At 37.4% G+C, this 21,917-nt stretch overlaps 1 protein-coding gene across 7 annotated transcripts in view; it reads right to left on the bottom strand.

Annotated features, from left to right (window-relative positions):
• LOC127860062 (von Willebrand factor A domain-containing protein 7-like) overlaps positions 1–21,917 on the bottom strand; it is a 29,774-nt gene that overhangs the window by 833 nt on the left and 7,024 nt on the right. For 3 of the 7 annotated variants that reach the window (XM_052397813.1, XM_052397814.1, XM_052397818.1), the window contains 7 exons: positions 14,575–14,757; positions 7,949–8,012; positions 6,871–6,968; positions 4,950–5,141; positions 2,973–3,185; positions 2,290–2,409; positions 434–584 (listed from right to left, as the gene is read on the bottom strand). In XM_052397813.1, coding sequence (XP_052253773.1) covers positions 434–584; positions 2,290–2,409; positions 2,973–3,185; positions 4,950–5,141; positions 6,871–6,968; positions 7,949–8,012; positions 14,575–14,757 — 1,021 coding nt within the window. Of the gene's footprint in view, positions 1–433; positions 585–793; positions 835–1,320; positions 1,383–1,680; positions 1,731–2,289; positions 2,410–2,972; positions 3,186–4,949; positions 5,142–6,870; positions 6,969–7,948; positions 8,013–14,574; positions 14,758–21,790; positions 21,897–21,917 lie in introns of those variants that run through there. The other 4 variants (XM_052397819.1, XM_052397817.1, XM_052397815.1 and 1 more) reach the window with 4 other exon arrangements.

Raw genomic sequence — 21,917 nt, 5'->3', positions numbered from 1 at the left:
ATAATATACTAAAAATCAACATCAATGTATATTTACCTTAAAATGCCATATGAAACGGATAAGACCTAAAATTTATTTGCTAAGATCCAAAACACAATCGGTATTATTTGAGTATTGTGATACAACACATCGTATACCGCTGTTTGCACCAGTTGTACATAACTTAAGTAATTATCGTAAACATAAAATCTACGTCACTGGAATTAATCACAGTCAAAAACGAACCAAGCGCCATAACAAAATGCATTCTTTGCTAATAAACCCTGTATCGTGTTAATGCGTGACTGATATACCACTTACTCTAACTTTGTTCGACAGGTTCGTGCCCTACATCAGTCGAAGCTTAAGATTATGATATAAACGAATACAACATTATTTTTTTAATCCGAAATAAAAAATACTCAATTTACTATGTTACGCATGCGCGCATTACCGTTTACGCGTGCACGAGCCGGTGACGAGGAATTGGACTCGGAGTTTTTTCTCTGTGATTAGACTGGTGATGTAGTTGATCTTCTGAGGGTCCTTGGGTGTGGCATCAGTGAACACGAACACGTTCGAGTTTGGCATAGCAACAGTCGAGGCTACAATAGCGGACATTACAAGTTCGAGTTAGGCATAGCAACAGTGGTTGCTGAAAAAGTGGACATTTCACGTTCGAGTTGGGCATAGCAACAGTCGAGGTTACAATAGTGGACATTACACGTTCGAGTAAGGCATAGCAAAAGTGGTTGTTGAACAAGTGGACATTTCACGTTCGAGTTGGACATAGCAATAATTGAGGCTACAATAGTGGACATGACACATTTTAGTTGGGCATAGCAACAGTCGAGGCTACACTAGTGAAAATTACACGCTCGTGTTGGATAAAGCAACAGTTGAGGGTACAATAGTGGACAATACACGTTCAAGTTGGGTATAGCAACATTCGAGGCTACAATAGTGGACATTACACGTTCGAGTGGTCAAAGCAACAGTTGATGCTACAATAGTGGACATTACACTTTCAAGTTGGGCATAGCAACAGCCGAGGCTACAATAGTGGACATTAAACGTTCAAGTTGGACATAGCAACAGTCGATGCTATAATAGTGGACATTACACGTTCGTGTTGGGCATAGCAACCATGGCGGCTACAATAGTGGGCATTTCACGTTCGAGTTGGACATAGCAACAGATGAGGCTACAATTGTGGACGTTACATGTTCGAGTTTGGCATAGTAAGAGTTGAGGCTACACTAGTGAAAATTACACACTCTAGTTGGGAATAGCAACAGTTGAGGGTACAATAGTGGACAATACACGTTCAAGTTGGGCATTAAAACAGTCAAGGATTCAATACTGGACATTACAGGTTCGAGTGGGCAAAGCAACAGTCGAGGCTACAATAGGTGAAATTTTCGTTCAAGTTGGGCATAGCAAAAGTCGAGGCTACAATAGTGGGCATTATACGTTCGAGTTAGGCATAGAAACATTAGGGCTACAATAGTGGGCATTATACGTTCAAGTTGGGCATAGCAACAGAAGAGGCTACAATAGTTGACATTACACGTTTGAGTTGGACATATCAACAGTCGAGGCTACAATAGTGGACATTACACGTTTTTGTTTGACATAGCAACAATGGCGGCTACAATAGTGGACATTACACGTTCTTGTTGGGCATAGCAACCATGGCGTCCACAATAGTGGACATTACTCGTTCGAGTTGGACATAGCAACAGTCGAGGCTACAAGAGTGGACATTACACTTTCGTGTTGAGCATAGCAACCATGGCGTCTACAATAGTGGAAATTACTCGTTCGAGTTGGACATAGCAACAGTCGAGGCTACAAGAGTGGACATTACACGTTCGTGTTGAGCATAGCAACCATGGCGGCTACAATAGTGACCATAACACTTTCAAGTTGGGCAAAGCAACCATGGCGTCTACAATAGTGAACATTACTCGTTCGAGTTGGACATAGCAATAGTCGAGGCTACAAGAGTGGGCATAAAACACTCGAGTTTCCTTTAACATGGACATAGCAACATGCGAGGCTGCAATAGTGGACATTACCCGTTCGAGTTGGGCATACCAACAGCCGAGGCTTCAATAGTGGACATTACCCGTTCGAGTGGGCAAAGCAACAGTCGAGGCTACAATAGTGGACATAACGCGTTCAAGTTGGACATATCAACAGTCGAGGCTAAAAAAGTGGACATTTCACGTTCGAGTTTGACAAAGCAACACTCGAGGCTCTATAGTTGACATAACACGTTAAAGTTGGACATAATTGGACACATACCTGCTTGTATACCGGTCAAGGAGAACTCGGGGCAGTCGTCTCCCCCGTGCACTTGAATGGCGGCCAGCCATCTCTGAATGTCGTCTGGGTTAGTGGTCTTCTGCACGGTCGTCTCGTTACCTGCAAAAACACACGAGCAGACGTACTTATTGAAGGCTTTAAATATCATATTTTAAATAAAAAATAGTGCAGTGGTATATTAATAATTGCGCTAAAACCGACAAAGAAAATGGCAATACCATGATAAAGTTATAAAGGTTGTTGTTGTGTGCACATTGATCATTGAGCGGGACGATGACTTTGTGCACCTGGACCATTGAATGTTACTTGGGTGTAGTTATAGAAAGAGTTGTGCTTGCATGCCGGAATCATTGCTTCTTGTTCTGTGAAAATTTGGCAAAATGCATGTGCGTAAAGTGTCGTCCCAGATTAGCATGTGCAGTCCGCACAGGCTAATCAGGGACGACACTTTCCGCTTTAATGGTATTTTTCGTTTAAAGGAAGTCCCTTTTTACCGAAAATCTAGTTTAAGCGGAAAGTGTCGTCCCTGATTAGCCTATGCGGACTGCACAGGCTAATTTGGGACGACTTTTTACGCACATGCATAATGCCCAGTTTTATCAGAACAAGACAACATTGAACGTACCGATAATGTATTTATTACAAACGTTGGGCTTCCCCACCTGGATCATTGAACGTGACGAGAATGTAGTTATAGGGGGCATTCGGGGTCCCCTTGGTCTCGCTGACAATCTCTGCTGTCTTGTTCTGCACGGCGGCGATGTCCTTGCCCATGGATCCCGTCGTGTCGATGACGAAGACGAGAGAGTTACCGGACCTGATCTGTAGGAGATCCTGGAACTTGTCGTCACCAACCAACTTGCGCAGGCCGTACGCTGAAAACAGTCGCAAACACGGGGAAAGTAACTAAACAGTGGATCATTTACCGGGTAATTTGAATATCCGCCAAAGCTGTAGATACCGGATAAAAGTTCAGTTTTTATAAACGATTTGACTAATCAACATTTTAATAGTAAAATATTAGTAATCCATCAAAACATATTTAAACAAGACTATTGCCAAGCAATATAAGTCCCCTACCGGTGAAACTCCACAATTTTCAGCAATATTTCTAGTCAATTTGTTGCCATAGCAACCAGAATTATTGAAGTAGGAACAAAATGAAATGACGTGCATAAACTCCATATTGCCATCTATCCATGTTTCAAGTTTCATGAAAAAAATGAAGAACTTCAAAAAAATTATCGCAGGATCCACCATTTTCAGCAATATTTCGAGTCTATTTGTTGCCAGAGCAACCAGAATTCTTGAGGTAAAAACAAAATGAATTGACGTGCATAATCTTCATATTGCCATCTGTCCATGTTTCAAGTTTCATGAAGAACTTTTAAGGTATCGTAGGATCCAGGAAAGTATACACAGACTCACAGACTCACGGACACACAGAGCGCAAACCATAAGTCCCCTACGGGACAATAATATTGACATCTATGAAGTCCATACATTCTATATATGAATGGTAAGTGACACTAAAACTCTGTGTAGACTGTGTAAATTGTTTAACTCGAGCATCGATAATAAAAGAACCTACGGTTACTCTTACACATCTTTGAGTTCCGACGAAATCATTAATACTTCAGTAAGAAGCTACCACCTTTATTTTTTACCATCTGTAACTCGAGAGATTGAGCCCAAGTGTAAGTCTCAAATTCGGTAAAATATTAGTATTGACATTTACCCTCAAAGACTTCCTCTTAATTTTTAATTCCTTCATCAATATCGGCCGACACGATAAAAAAATCATAATACATGTATTTGTATTGGATATATATTTGTTATTTGTTGAATGAACAAGGTATAGTTATCGTTGAACATTTTAAGTATGTTTGTATATAGGGATAATACACGTTTTCGAGGGCATGATCATCTGCGGGCGCTCGAAAAATCCGTTCATACCTGAGTGCGCATAATAACTTCATTGGATCCAACGAAAAATTGGAAGTAAATGCACGTGGACCAGTTTATGGATATGAAAAACACATAGCGGGGCTTGAACGGCACGTGCATCGCCTTGTTAATACACGATTTATCCCGTTCAAGCCCTCCTTTTGCCAAGTTTCTGCGCCCCGCCAGAGGGCATTATAGAGTTTATGCAATAATACGACTTCAAATTTCTAAAAAAAGTCTCTGATATATTGGTTATGTGTCCAACTTCTCGATATAGAAACCTCGAGAGCTCGAGCCTTTTGATAACTCGAGTATTTACGTGAGCGCGATGCGACCTCGAGTTAGAAAAGCGTCACTGTAGATTTGTTGTTCCAGCATCTTCACACATTTGTAAAGAATTTGACAACCTTTCCCACTGTTCAGGTGTTAAAGGGTTTTACTGGCAAAACACTGATTGTGCTTCATAATCACAACAAAATGAAATGTTTTATTGCATGCAGAACATACATGCCCGACCAGCTCACACATTTTCCGGAAACTGTGGAAAATGAAACTGGATTTTGTAAAATACAATGCGTCATTCGCCGCATGATTGCAAAACAAAATCGGAGTCATCAGATGTCTTATAACGGGCATGTATTAATACATGTATAAAGACTTTTTTCAAGTACGATCCTACATAGTGCACTCACTTGGGTCTTCAAAGAACAAGCGTGTATGGTCGATAGCGAGCTCGGCTGCCTTCTCATGGAGATGGTGATGCGGCGAATAGGTAGTGTCCATAGAGTCCTTGTTGATCCCGCCCACCGCGGCCGAACTCGTTGCGGAGGAGTCACGTGGGCCGCCGTGGCTACACTTGCCCTCGGCGACCGAACCTGGATTCTCTAGCGGAGGAGCATTGTTAAAAGGTGATAAATGAGACTATTTCATATTTAGTTTGAGTACTCTGTAACCAAATCCATGTCATAAGCACACATTTATGTTTTTTTAATTAACAACAACAATAGCATAGTGTTTAAAAAGTATCAACAGTTTTCTTTGTTTTTTACTTTGTTTTATCCACGACCTATGTCACACATATTGATGGTTTTACCTTATCATGACCGGGCCTATGCTGCATATACTTGATGGTTTTACTACATCCTTACCGGGCCTATGCTGCATATACTTGATGGTTTTACTACATCCTTATTCACCTATGCTGTATATACTTGATAGTTTTACTACATCCTGATCGAACCTATGTTGGACATACTTGATGGTTTTGCTACATCCTAACCGGACCTTTGCTGTACATACTTGATGGTTTTACTACATCCCGACCGAACCTATGCTGTACATACTTGATGGTATAACTACATCCTTACTGGACCTATGCTGCATATACTTGCTGGTTTACTATATCCTGACCGAACCTATGCTGTACATAATTGATGGTTTTACTACATCCTAACCGGACCTATGTTGGATATACTTGATGGTTTTTACTAAATCCTGACCAAATCTATGCTGTACATACTGAATAGTTTAACACATCTTGACCGGACCTATGCTGTACATTCTTGCTAGTTTTACTACATCCTTACCGAATCTATGCTGTACATACTTGATGGTTTTACTACATAATGATCGAACCTATGCTGTAAATACTTAATGGTTTCACTACATCCTTACCGAATCTATGCTGTACATACTTGATGCTTTTACTACATCCTGACCGGACCTAGGCTGTACATTCTTGATGCTTTAACTACATCCTTACCGAATCTATGCTGTACATACTTGATGGTTTTACAACATCCTTACCGAACCTATGCTGTACATACTTGATGGTTTTACTACATCCTGACTGAACCTTTGCTGTAAATACTTAATAGTTTTACTACATCCTGACCGGACCTATGTTGTTTATACTTGATAGTTTTACTGCATCCTGATCTGACCTATACTGTTGAGACTTTATGGTTTCACTACATCCTGACCGGACCTATGCTGAACATACTTGATGGTTTTACTAAATCCTCACCGGACCTATGCTGTACATACTTGATGATTTTACTACATCCTGACCGGACTTACGTTGCACATACTTGATGGTTTTACTACATCCTGACCGGACCTATGCTGTAAATACTTGGTGGGTTTACTTCATAATGGTCGGATCTATGCTGTACATACTTGATGGTTGTACTACATACTGGCCGAACCAATGCTGTACATACTTGATGATTTTACTACATCCTGACCGGACCTATGTCTCATATACTTGATGGTTTTACTACATCCCGACCGAAACTATGATGTACATTCTTGGTAAACTACATCCTGACCAGATCTATGATGCATATACTTGCTGGTTTAATACATCCTTATCGGACCTTTGCTGCACACATACTTGATGGTTTAACTACATCCTGACGGACCTATTGTGAACATGCTTGATGGTTTTTACTACATCCTGACCGAACCTATGATGTACGTACTTGCTGGTTTACTACATCCTGACGGACCTATTGTGAACTTGCTTGATGGTTTTCGCTACATCCTGACCGAACCTATGCCGAACGTACTTGCTGGTTTACTACATCCTGACCGAACCTATGCTGCACATACTTGCTGGTTTTACTACATCCTGACCGGACTTGTACCCGCTCGTCAACAGGTTTCCGGCCACAATCAGGTTGTTTTGGCAGTCTGAGCTGTACGTACCGCTGCAAATACAAAGGGCATCGGTTGTTTTCAGTAAATATATGCATACACAAATTATTTTTATCGTAAGTACTAGTATTACGGTGACATCAAAACATCTTGCAGGAATGATTTCCTTTACTTTACGGACTTGAAATACTACCTTTATCCAGGAAAAGAATCGAACATTGTCCGAAAAAGAGATTTATTTGACCAAAGTTGCTTGAAGCTATAATGCTTGCTTAGAGCAAATACTTGAACTTGAATGGGTGACCTTTTCAAAAAGATCCAGGTAAATTGCACGTCCGTGAAACTAGCTTCCTTTCATGACTATCCCTTATGTCGAATTAGTCATTAACTTACTCTATTCTCATTAAGGAAAAATAATTAGTCACTCATGATTAACCTCTAGTATTTGACAATTGACCTTCAATGTTGACTTCCTCTTTGATTCTAGGTCCAAGCTAAAAAAAACTCATCTTAAATGCTTGTCACTTCTTTCGAGGTAGTCGAACTTGAATGCAGAATGGACAAATATGCTTATTTTAAGGATTTAATTATGATATTTAATAGCTGACATTGATTCTTGACTTGGTCGTAAAAGCGCTGGGCTCTCGTTAATCCGGACTTAAAATTAATCCGGACCCCGCCCGATGCTACAAATTAACCCCGTGTCCGTGCGATCATCGACCGGGCGCCAGCCCGATGAGCGGAAAAATCCGCTGATCGAACGGTGATCGGTCTCTATTTTTGACTTTAGTATTAAACGGTGTCACTCATCGGACAGCGGACGGCTCAGATGTGTCCAGTCTTTCCGATGCCTGGAGATCGGACACATCGGCCGGCGACCGGATTATTTGTGACCGAGCATTAGTTATGACCTTTTATCACCTTTCCGCCATTGAGTAATTGGTTTCTCCGACGGTTATCTTTCTCGCTATCTTATTTCTATGAAAAGCTGGACTATTAGAATTGTCGACAAATATACGATTTCACTACGTACCCGCAACTGCGACACGTGTCAATACTGGGCGGGGCAGCAGCCATGATAGGCAGGCCGCTTATACCTGCAAAATAATACACGTGCCCATAGTGGGCGTGTCAAAAGCTATGATAGGCAGACCGCTGATGATTGTCTTGTTTTATCAAACTCATTATTTCTTACTTTTTTTTTTTTTTTTTTTTTTTTTTTTTTTTTTTTATTCAATATCATACATATAATGTAAACATGTATATGGTCACACAACACAGTGATTGTTTAAAGCAATACAGTTCAGACATGTTATACAAGATATGCTCATATATATATATATATATATATATATATATATATATATATATATATATATATATATATATATATATATATAGATATATATATATATATATATATATATATATATATATATATCTCTATATCTCTATATCTCTATCTATCTATATCTCTATATCTATCTCTCTCTATATCTATTCTTTATTTTTAGACGAGCACAAGAAAAGAACAACAGAGGAATAGTTATGAAAAATGATGAGTTGTAAAAAGTCGGAAGAAAGCATACTGTATTTGTGTGTTTTGTTGTTTCTTCACAATGATCTTGTCAGATTGAAAAACTATATATATATAGACATAAACAAAACTATTTTAGAAAGATAAACTAACATCAGAGTGAAAATGTATATAAGTGGACAAAACATTATGAGAATTTAATCCGATTCCATTTTTGTTCAAAGATTTGTAATGTGTCATTACTGAGGGCTATTTCTTTCTCAATCTGGATTTTTAGTTTAAGACTATGGACAAAACAATTAAAAATTTGGTACTTGTTTTTTGTACTTCATGTTTAAGATAAATATTTCATCAATATAACCATAAAATTCACAATATTATTACCGTCTATTGATTTCAATGAGTTAATTCCGAAACTTACATTTAAGAAAGATAGTTTAACGTTTAGTTGCTGTTGTTCAAGAAAGGATGTTAATTGATTCCAAATAGGCTGGATGTGTTTGCACTCCCAAAAAAGATGTTCTATAGTTTCAATGTTTTCACTGCAGAAGTCACACAGATTTGAGTTAGATAATTTGCATTTATAGAGATATTTATTTGTAGCTATAATTCTATGGATGTATTTATATTGAAAATTTCTCAGTGTGCTTTCAATAGTTGCTTTATATGGCATGGTAAATATGTGTTTCCAATTAAGTTCATTTTCTCCAAAAAGGACTTGCCATTTATTTTGGATTTTGGAGTTTTCCGTAGGGTTTTTAATTTGAAGTTTGTAAAATATTTTATTTGTTTTGTTTTTTCTTCCAAGTATGTTTTCTACAAATATTGTTTGAGTACATGGTGTATTATTTGTATTGATTTCAGATTTAATATGTATGGGTATGCTTTTGATTAGTGTGTAGTATTTCAGAAAATTATTTGAAGGTATTCCGTATATGTAGCATATATTATCAAAAGAGTAGAAATCCTTAATTCTGTAGTCATATAATTGGTCGACATATTTAATGCTTCGTTCAAACCAATCTTTATAGAAAAACGTCTTATTGTTTGAAGTTATGTCTTTATTGTTCCATAAAATTGTTTTACTACTGGTTTGGGTTTCTAAGTTATGAGTGACATCACTCCACGCTGATAGAACATCAGACAGAAATATGTTTTCGTTTGCAATTTCATGTAAGATAGTATTGCTGATGTTACATTCAAAGAGTAAGGAGTCACCATATTTTTTTAGGATTTTCTGGTAGAATAATTTCCATTTACTCGTATTGGTATTATCTAGGTATCTTTTAACCCAGCTGCATTTAATTGCATTCAAGAATGAGTCAATGTTCGTTAATTGGATACCTCCATTTTCTACAGATTGAATTAACTGAGTTCTTTTTATTTTATCAGGCTTACCGTCCCATATGAAATTAAATATTGTTGATTTTATATCGTTAATAACATCATTTGGTGGATTTGGGAGAACTGTTAATACATATATTAATTTAGGAAGTGCAAACGTTTTTAATACTGTGTTTTTTCCGATTAGTGTAAGTTTACGATGATGCCATGATTTTAAGCAGTTTTTAAAATTCTGTAATTTAGGTAGTATGTTTTTAAGAACTGTATCCTTTTCATTATTTGTGAAAGTAATTCCTAACGTTGTGGCTTCATCGGATGTCCAATTAAATTTCATTTCTTTTTTATATAGAACATTACTTTGTTTTAATTTACCTACTCGTAGCACGGTACATTTACTTTTGTTTAGTTTAAGACCCGATGTCATTCCGTAAAGGGTTAGCGACTCTATTAGGTTATGGAAAGAATCGTAATTGTCGTTTAAAAAGTAGGTGGCGTCGTCAGCAAATAGGGATTGTTTGATTTCTTCGTCAGGTTCTAGTGATATGCCTTTTATGTGTTTATTTGATTGGATGTGATGTGATAGATACTCGATGCAAATAATAAATAGCGATGATGAGAGTGGACATCCTTGTCGAACCCCTCTTTCGATGTTAAAACTGTTTGAAAAGAAGCCATTGTTAATGATTATACTATTAATATCGGTATAGAATAGTTTGACCCATTGAATGAGACTTTCACCAAAGTTCATATTTTCTAAGCAGGAGAACATAAATGAATGATCAAGCGAATCGAATGCCTTTTCAAAGTCTGCAAAGAATATTAGACCAGGACTATTTGAATTGTTGAAATAGTTTATGCATTCTTGGATAAGACGAACGTTTTCACCAATGTAGCGTCCTTTTATGAAACCAGATTGAGATTTTGAAATAATTGATGGTAATATTTTTTTTATTCTGTTTGCTATACTTTTAGTTGCAATTTTATAATCATTGTTAAGTAAACTAATCGGGCGCCAGTTTGATAAGGATTCTAAGTTTTTTCCAGGTTTTGGAATAAGTGATATAATACCTTGTTTTTGTAGCGTAGTTAAGTTTTCGTTGTTAAATGAATAGTTAAGTGAATTAATTAGATGTGTTTTTATATCATTCCAGAATATTTTATAAAATTCGATTGTGATGCCATCTGATCCTGGGCTTTTGTTATTTTGCATTTCTTTTAGGGCTAATCCACATTCATATTCATTAAGTAATCCGTCGCACAGTTGTTTTTCCTCCTGGTTTAAAGCGTGATGTGTATTTTTAAAGAGGGTGTTATTTTCAACATTTTTTCGTTTATAGAGGGTTTCGAAAAATAAACGTTGTTCTTCTAGTATTTGAGCTCTGTTTGTTATATCTTTGCCATTGACTACTAATTTGTGTACAGTTTTTTGTTCACTTCTACGTTTTTCAATGTTTGCGAAATATTTTGTGTTTTTTTCATTGTGTTCAACATGATGAGCACGCGCTCTAAGTATTATTCCATTGAGATGTGTATGATAGATTCCATCTAATATTTGTTTTTTTAATGTTATTTCATTTTCAATGTCGGTGGTATCATTTGTGTTTGTTTGATGCAATTGTTTTTCAAGTGTTTCAATGGTTTTGATGGTTTCAGTTTCAAGTTTGTGTGTTTCTTTTTGTTTAAATGATGTGTATCTAATTGTTGCGTTACGTATATTTCCTTTAATTACTTCCCATAAGGTGTTTGGGTTTGCATCTTTATTATTTTGAACTGTATTTAATATTTCCTGTTTTATTTGTATTTGATATTGTGTATCTAATAAGACGCTGTTGTTAATTTTAAAGTATCCTGGGCCTCTTTCAGGTTGTATATTGTGCAGTTTAAGTTCAACTAGAGAGTGGTCAGTCATACATCCTGGTTTTATGTTACATGTGTCAATAATGTTGCAAAGAGATTCAGATATTAAAAAATAGTCTAATCTACAAAATATTGTTGGTTTTGTGTTTGAGTGCCAGGTGAATTTGCTTTCGTTTGGATATATTGTACGCCAGATGTCTATCATATTGTAGTTTTCAATTATGTTATTTAAACTATTTCTATTTTTAGGATGAGTATAAAGGTTTCCATTCTTTTTGTCTAATAATGGGTTAAGAACAGTATTAAAATCACCACCGATTATAATGTTTTTATCTTGGTTATTAATTATGAAGGATTGTAATGTTTCGTAGAATGTGGAATCATCTATGTTAGGGCCGTAAACATTGATTAATGTTAATTCTGTTTCGTGTATTTTGATATCTATACTTGCTTGTCTGCCAATTATTATTTCTTTAAAGTTATTGACTGTGATCCCTATATTATTTTTTATAAGAAAGGCAATGCCTTGTTTATTAGTATGTTGTCCACTAAGATAGATGTCTCCGTCCCATTCATCTTTTAAGGTTTGTGCTAAAGTATGTGTCAAGTGACTTTCTTGTAGTAGGCATATACTATATTTTTTTTCGTCTAACCATTTGAAGATTTTAATGCGTTTGTCTTTATTTTTTAGCCCTTTTACGTTCAGAGTGCATAATTTAATCATTTAAAGAGAGGGAGGGTGTGTAAATATTATTATGTGGGTTTGTCCAGTAAGTTTCTATTTTAAAAATGTCCATACATACATACAAAAATAGAAAGCAAAAATTAGAGATACAAAAATATGAATATTCTATAGACATGAAGAAGTGAGAAGAAATAATCACAGAAGTGAGAAGAAAACACAATATAAAACTTGTCCCCAGTAGAGACATACAAAAAAGGTCAGTAAAATACAACATGTGAATATACAAAAACAAGCAAATGTGCTAATGCAAGGTAAATTGCCCTAAGTATAAGAAATAAATTATATGTATCTAATGTTAAATTATATACAATGATTTCTCAGATGCGTACGTATAACTAATTTGCAGGATAAATTTTAGCAATTCATTATTTATTTTAAGTTGTTTTATTGTATTAGTTATATTTATTATAAATACGTATATACATTCTTATACACACATTTATATATATACTTATATGTGCAATCATTTTAAAAATAATTATTTATTTAAACATTATAATGCTTTTAACTATAAGAGTTGGTTCAGTGAGCCGCCTTTTAAAATGACATTACTTTGATGTTACTACCCCGTGTACATTTATTCTCGGGGACCACAGAAAAATTTCGAAGGTTAACAGTATATCTGTATATAAAACAACAGTTTCTGTCCTTAATAACATTTGAGATTAATACCTTAAAATCATACGTTACACAAAAACGGAATGCTCGTGCAGGAACTACTGCTTGCCGTGAATGAAACATGGTTTCGTCATTTGTCATGTTTAATATTGCACAAAAACAAAATGGTTGGAAAAGTGTAAGATAAAGATATCGGGTAACTGATGAAAATGCTTATTTCTTACTTTTGATGTTCCTTACATTTCCTATAAAAAGTATGTTATAAATACAGTCAAAACTGAGAACAGCAGAAAGTCAAGGGAAATGACTAAAGTGACCGTTGTTCACAGGGGACCGTTGTTTTCGGATCACAAAATGTAGATGGTTGGCCAGTTGGTAGTATTGCTACGTCTTTACCCCACCCGGTCGTTTGCGAACAGTGTCAAAAAAAGGCCCATTGCCGATAACTCGGCATAATAACATAATTAACTTAAATGGAATAATACAGAAGAATATCTTATAAATTAATTTAATTTCATATTGCTAAACTAAATTAATGACTTTATTAACGATAGTATAATTGTTTACTCATGCATCTCGTTCATTCAGTAAACTAAGCTTGTCAAGTGCTATTGACGTCACCTCCGAACAAGTATAAAAAAGCGGATTCGCTGTCACAAACCGAAAGTACGGTGTTACTGTACTGTTCTCATCCAAAGAAAAAGGCGCCAAAATATTGTAAAAATTGTATGCGTACACAAACATCAGACAAGCAGCATTTTCATTCAAACAACCTCGTACAAAATACAAACATAAACAAATCCTCTTTCATAAATGCCTAAAGTTTGTTATAAATGTTGCCAATCAGTGTATGTTTTGCATTTAAAAACAATCACTAATCCTTTTATCCCCTTCTTATAAAAACACTCGCCGTCTTAATGTTGTTTTTTAAACTTTATCAGCAATAAAGATCAATTGACTTCGTCACGCGCTCGTGCGTTATGCCTGCAGCCGATAATTGCTACTAATAGACATTGTTATTGTTAATATCACCTGTTTCATGCAATCAAAATGCAAATTCAATAATAACGATGAGACAAATTATGACATATTTTATTTTGAAGATTCCACCATAAGTATCCCCGGAAAACAAACCTTCTCAACACCCTTTTATTTGTTTACTCGCAGCGGGCCGCTTTTATCATATCAAAGGCAATTTACGCTATCAGATGCTTTACCCGAAAAATAGACGAACATTAATGATGTGCTGTGTTTTAACTTTTCGCACCTCGAAACGACTGACGCGTGACCGTTGTTTTCAGTTCAAACATGACTTTCGGAGTGGAATATACTGGCCGTTGGCCGTTATCGACGATTGACCGTTATTCTCAAGTTTAATAGAGTGATTTTCGTCGGGGGAATCCAAACTGATCGTTGTCTGCAGTTGACCGTTATTCTCAAGTGACGGTTAGGTCAGTTTTGACTGTATAGTGATATGAATTTCATTTATGGATGGTTTTACATTTTGATTTTCCTTAAAGATCGAACATCTGCTCTTGTCCGTACTTGCTCTACTCACCTAGAGGCTGGTATATAACCGCTGTCTGCCCCCCACTCATCTCGACCCAGTTCGTGTTGCTGTAGAACATCTGCAGTAGGTGCAGGTACTGGCCGATGAGCTCACGTGCGGCGTCGAAGTTCGGGTTTGAGCTGTTCAGCGTGTTCAGTAGCGTATCTCGGAGCGTCTGCATCTTAGCGTTACCTAATAGAGTAGCATATATACGTTGGATATTGAATGGTTGGACTATTGATTCTTAACCCGAAAGTTTATACATTTTTAATGTCAGTTTAGTTGGCATTTTATCCCATTTTCACCGCGACATTGACGGTATAACACCTTATGGAATATACTAGCCTGTCTTCAACACTGTGGGATATACCTGTCGCGTGCACGGACTACTTTTTATTCAACCACTGAATGTTTTTCGAAAGAAATCTCTAGAGTCGAGAAAACTTTGGCTTTAAAATTATAAATACAACCTGTGTACAACCTTTAGATCTAGTCGCGGGACAGATTTTTCGTCATCCGTATAATGAATAAATTGATTGCTTGCGTCATAAAATGACATACTTATTGCGTCATTTGTGTGATGTCATCTTTAGGTGTACACGAAACAATTATGCGATGTCTGGGAATAAAACACTGAAGACTCGCATTTTTTCGTGTTTATGTAGCTATCGTGGATGTAATTATGATAAAGTGCATTTTCTATGGACTACTTACCTCGGATGGAACTAGTGAGACGAAGGATTTAGATCTAGAGCTACATGTAGATCTAGCTTATTCGTGTTATTGATTTTCAGAATAAGCGTGCCTATTTTGATGGGAATTTGTGTGTGTAGAGCATACTGATGGGTGTGTATTTTGGTTTAGTAGTCTATTCGAATTGTTTTGCTTTTGGAAGTAACTAAATGTAAGGGTATTTTCTTTGATGAATAAACTTTGTCTTTGTGATTTTATCAAAGAAAGTCTTTTCAGTAAGAATAACCCGTTTGCAAAAAGTGGTTCAAAGCTTAATATAATTTTTACGGATTATCTTGTGTTTGGATCGCAAACTAAAGAATGTGAAGGCGAGATCAAGACGCCATCAAGCTCTGCATCGTCCATGAACAAATAAGGCGAGTAGTTTTTGTTGTTGATATTTTATGTTTAGAACGATTCTGCGTGTAAATCTACATGTACATGTATGTTATGTTGGCATCGACATAATTTTGTCTAGCTAAAGAAACTTCAGCGTACAGTTTATATAGTATTGGCATACCTGTACGCTGAAGCGAACCCCGTATCGAAAGTCAACCAGAGTCGTAACATATTTATGTCACGCTATAAATCAAAGAAAGCTCATTTTCTTGGATACATTTCTACATATATTGGTGAATGAATATAAATTACTGCATCGGGCAATATTTTAAGGTTCAAATGTTTCAAATGCATCTTACAGTAGATGAAAATAACTACCATCAGTCTGAAATTCACAATTTTGACGCCATTGTCGCTTTGTCACGTGACGAGTTTTTATTTGGATACTTTCGGATCGACCTTGACATTTTTAGCATAGGTGCGTTTACGCACCTATGCTTATGGTATATACCACATTTCAAAAATCCACATCTATCGGTTACCCACTATGAAGCCTTACCTGATCAAAAATCAGACGAAATATCTATTTAATTTAGCATATGGTAATTCTTACAATTTTTTGGGGGGAAACGTTTTTCTAACGTTTTCTTCCAAGAATATTGCTGACACCGTTTTTAGTGAATTTTTCTAAGACCGTTTTATGTCAAAAAATCTTCTTATAACCTAAAACAAATTTCGTTCGTAAAACAATTCTGTTCTTGTTGATAGTGACCTCACACCTAATTTATATGGGATCCCAATTTCTATTTCCTTCGTTTACTGTTCTGTGAGAGGTCAAATGTTTACATAACTGTTTTAATAAGGCCCTGGTTTAAGTATATGTAACATTTCATCGGTTAATTATAAATAGAAATTAAAACATATTCTCAGCAGGAAGTGGGGCATAAAGCACTTTTATTCTTTGAAAATGTGTAAAAAATGGCGGAGTACGATGAATGTTTTCTGATTTATGACATGGATTCTGACGTGCCTTTCTATGGATTTGATGAAGTAGAGTTTAAAAGTAATAGAGATGTGTTAATTGAAGTTAAAATGATTTACTTTGAGCCAGAAATTTACGTTACGAGTAGAGTTAACGGTTTAAATGTGGCATCGGATTTAATGGATTCGCGCGAATTCTGGACGAGTGCTGTGTCTGTAAAATATTAAATGGAAAGCTGTAAATGTATCAAGTCGGAAAAGAAAACGGATGGTTGCATAATGGTATGCGTGAAATAATGTAATTCTACGTATTTATTTTCATAGTTATGTCATTTTGTAACCATTCACATTCGTCACTATTTGGAATTCCCGTTTCTAAAAATAGAGCATTTTGTTAACAAGGGGGGCGACTTGTGATGTCAGCAATCGTTAAGGCTACAATATACTAAATAATCGAGTCATGAAGGGCTGTACTTTCTAAACAAATCATCATATTTTCCTCGAAGGCATGTTATACACTTTGTTCTGGTTTTATCGTTTGGAGATATTGATAGGGTAAGCATAGGTGTTCACTACTTAATCCCTGAAATAGGATAAAGTTGGAGATTAAAGTAAAAAATGGCACTGCAAAAGGTTACAATCCACTAGAAAACGGCCGAAAAAGGCGCAAAAACAGTCGATTTTGATTTGAGTCGAATTTGTTTTTGGTTTGAACATGACAAATCTGTTTTATTGCTTAAATCGATTCAGCTAAGAATGCCCGTCAAGAAAAGGTATGGTTATGGGGGTCTCTATGTGCAAAATGTTGTATTTATTTTCGCTCAAAGTTGTCGCTTTTACATCGAAACATATAAGGAAACTATTTAGTATATTTTGACCTAAACATTTACTTCAGCAGCAACTTCCCTGTATCTTGCAACTATGCTTTCAGCGCCATCGGCGCTCTCGTTTAGATAGGTTACCTCCCCTTATCTATCGTTACTCTATATAGAGATCGGTACAAGCTAATTTTACCGGTCCAAATTTGGACCGGTTATTTTTGGAAACATATCGCGAGATTATACGAGGTTCAGGGGAAGTAATCCGTGTACCATTTCCAAACCGGAAACAAAACATTTCCCGAACTTTTTGATAGCTGACAGGTAAGAATAAAAGCTCGTTCTAGTTAAATAAGATTTATAGATATTAGTCGATGTACATTCGGTACCCCTCGCAGATTATCATAATCGGAAAATGTAAACAACTCGCAAAACCGGCCATGTTTGTTTTTACTTTGTAATTTTGATTCGCGTAGGCCCGCGTAGGTAGACCGCAATACCGCTTCCGAAATGTGTATTCATACTATTTCCTTCGAGGTACTTATCCGATGTTTGACGGAAAGGGCCGAGAATGTGCGATTGAGTCGATGTATACACATAGTGAAGTAACGCCAAGGAAAGTTAATAAACGTGAGATCTGTGCTGTTTGTAAGGATGAAAAGTGACGTCGATAGTATACATGACGTCGCGTGCATGTTAGCGGATAAACGTTAACGTCATGAATTCCCGACAGTAATAAACAACGCTCTGATTGGTCTTCGCGTTATCCAATTAAAATCGCCGATACATTAGCCTGTACCTGTTGTATATTATAGTCAACGGTTATATTCAACGGGGAACCAGTTAAGACATTTTTTTGCTGAAATTGTAAACATTACTTTCGTTTTCTGAAATCTATTATTTTTGATTAACAACTTACGTCTGGTGGATTATAAGACTGATTTCAGTGTGAATCAGGTAGTTTTAAGTAATATGCACTTTGATTTTGTATTTACACTACCATTTGTTTACAAAACAAGCCAGAATAATCTAAAATACCGGGAAATGTCATTCTGAATTTGAAAACACCTGAGCACATGGTATGTTACTAAAAAAAGAAATAACGTCATATGACCGTGAAATCTCGGGAGATTCGCATTTCAAGAAAGTCTTTTACATCGCTGTTTTTATCGATATGTAAGAGCAGAATAGATAAATTTTAAATGTTTAAGATAGTATTTTGTGAAAGAATATATCAGTTAAATGTGAAAAATGTCAATCTTTCCAATCAAGTGGTTGATTTGAGCCAATAACTGCATTTAAAAGCTGTTTTGGACCGGTCTTTGTTACCTGTCAACTTTTCGGGAATTTCTGGTTGACTTTCCTATTGGGGTTAGTCCATAACTATAAAGTCGCGCCAGTCAAAAATCATAAAAAGCGACATTTAAAGTTATGGAAGCCAGAACTACATTTTGTCAGGAGCAATCGCCGCCATATTTGATTTTGATCATTTTCTTTCGAAAATAAAAAGAATAAAATCCTCTTCGCGGTCGTATTGTTTTAAAATGTGCATGCTGCGTAAAATTGAATCGAGGCATATGGTGATGTTTTTTCTTGTTGTACAGTTTGTGTGTGATTTTTTTAAAGACTATTTTGCGTACCAGAACAAACATTGTACATCACTACGCATGGTTGCATTCGTTAGATTTTAAGCACTTTTAAGAATTAATTTAAATTATTGTTAAGGTTATTAGATCTATTTATTTTAAATGTCACGTTGAAAAAAATGGGATAAATAGAATACTAGGTTAGCGTTGAATACAGAGAAGTTTATGTTGCTCGGCTCGAACACCGAAAGCGCTCGCCAAGGCTCGCGCTTCCGGCGTTCTAAGCCTCGCAACATAAACTGTTCTGTATTCAACGCTAACCTAGTATTCTCTATGTGCAGAATGAAGGCTTACACAAACGCGATCAAGAGAGTCTGCCCGTACAATCGAAGTGGATAATATAAATGAGGTAGTAATATACAGCCACTACTTTTATGGTAATCTCCCATCGTCTATACAATGTTACATTCCGTGATGCTAGTATTTTTTTCAAGTTTTACATCATACAACTATACGCAAATGTTATTGCGCGACATTATCAACTGGTATACGATCCTACAAAACATGCGTCATAATGTCACTGTAATCTACCGTGACGTTATCTTCTTGAAATACATCAATGTGAACCATAATGTCGTGTTCCTTTACTAAACCAGGACGTAATCAGTTGATCTACGTTTCGATAAATACGCACTGTACCATAATCTATAAACAATTAGTACTTACTTTCCTTGATCTGCTCGCCGTTGGAGTGCCAGGTGACCTCACTAATAACTTTCCTTGATCTATTCGCCGTTGAAGTGCCAGGTGACCTCACTACTTATTTTTTATCTGTTCGCCGTTGAAGTGCCAGGTGGCCTCACTACTTACTCTCCTTGATCTGCTCGCTGTTGAAGTGCCAGGTTACCTCGCTACTTACTTTCCTTGATCTGATCGCCGTTGAAGTGTCAGGTGGCCTCACTACTTACTTTCATTTATCTGCTCGCCGTTGAAGTGCCAGGTGGCCTCACTGCTTACTATCCTTGATCTGCTCGCCGTTGAAGTGTCAGGTGACCTCACTACTTTCTTTGATCTGCTCGCCGTTGAAGTGCCAGGTGGCCTCACTACTTACTTTCCTTGATCTGCTCGCCGTTGAAGTGCAAGGTGGCCTCACTACTTACTTTTCTTGATCTGCTCGCCGTTGAAGTGTCAGGTGGCCTCACTACTTAATTTCCTTGATATGCTCGCCGTTGCAGTGCCACGAGGCCTCACAACTTACTTTCATTTATCTGCTCGCCTTTGAAGTGTCTGGTGGCCTCACTGCTTACTTTCCTTGATCTGCTCGCCGTTGAAGTGCCAGGTGGCCTCACTACTTATTTTTTTCATCTGTTCGCCGTTGAAGTGCCAGGTGACCTCACTAATTTCTTTCCCTGATCTGCTCGCCGTTGAAGAGTCAGATGGCCTAACTACTTACTTTCCTTGATCTACTCGCCGTTGAAGTGCCACGAGGCCTCACTACTTATTTTTTTAACTTTTCGCTGTTGAAGTGATAGGTGACCTCACTAATTACTTTCATTGATCTGCTCGCCGTTGAAGTACCAGATGGCCTCACTACTTACTTTCCTTGATCTCCTCGCCGTTGAAGTGCCACGAGGCCTCACTACTTACTTTTATTTATCTGCTCGCCGTTAAAGTGCCAGGTGGCCTCACTGCTTACAATCCTTGATCTGCTCGCCGTTGAAGTGTCAGGTGATCTAACTAATTTCTTTGATCTGCTCGCCGTTGAAGTGCCAGGTGGCCTCACTACTTACTTTTCTTGATATGCTCGCCATTGAAGTGCCAGGTGGTCACACTACTTACTTTCCTTGATCTGCTCGCCGTTGAAGTGTAAGGTGACCTCACTACTTAATTTCCTTGATATATTCGCCATTGAAGTGCCACGAGGCATCACTACTTACTTTCATTTATCTGCTCGCCGTTGAAGTGCCAGGTGGCCTCACTGCTTACTTTCATTTATCTGCTCGCCGCTGAAGTGCCAAGAGGTTTTACTACTTACATTCATTGATCTGCTCGTCGTTGAAGTGCCAGGTTGCCATATTACATACTTTCCTTGATCTACTCGCCGTTGAAGTGCCAGGTGGCCACACTACTTACTTTCATTGATCTGCTTGCAGTTGAAGTGCCAGGTGGCCTTACTACTTACTTTAATTGATCTGCTCGCCGTTGAAGTGCGACGAGGCCTCACTACATACTTTCCTTGATCTGCTCGCCGTTGAAGTGCGACAAGGCCCCACTACTTACTTTCATTGATCTGCTCGCCGTTGAAGTGCCAGGTGGCCTCACTACTTACTTTCATTGATCTGCTCACCGTTGAAGTGCCACGAGGCCTCACTACTTACTTTCCTTGATCTGCTCGCCGTTGAAGTTCCAGGTGGCCTCACTGCATACTTTCATTGATCTGCTCGCCGTTGAAGTGCCAGGTGGCCTTACTTTTTCTTTCATTGATCTGCTCGCCGTTGAAGTGCCATGAGACCTCACTACTTACTTTCATTGATCTTCTCACCGTTGAAGTGCCAGGTGGCCTCATTACTTACTTTCCTTGATCTGCTCGCCGTTGAAGTGCCACGAGGCCTCACTACTTACTTTCCTTGATCTGCTCGCCGTTGAAGTGCCAGGTGGCCTCACTGCTTTCTTTCATTGATCTGCTTGCCGTTGAAGTGCCAGGTGGCCGCACTACTTACTTTCATTGATCTGCTCGCCGTTGAAGTGCCACGGGGCCTCACTACTTACTTTCCTTGATCTGCTCGCTGTTGAAGTGCCAGGTGGTCTCACTGCTTACTTTCATTGATCTGCTCGCCGTTGAAGTGCCAGGTGGCCTCATTACTTACTTTAATTGATCTGCTAGCCGTTGAAGTGC

This window comes from Dreissena polymorpha, chromosome 15 (genome assembly GCF_020536995.1).
Source record: "Dreissena polymorpha isolate Duluth1 chromosome 15, UMN_Dpol_1.0, whole genome shotgun sequence".
In the NCBI taxonomy this organism is placed as follows: Eukaryota; Metazoa; Mollusca; class Bivalvia; order Myida; family Dreissenidae; genus Dreissena; species Dreissena polymorpha.
Note: the sequence above shows the minus strand (reverse complement) of the source record. Positions and strands in the feature narration are given on the sequence as shown.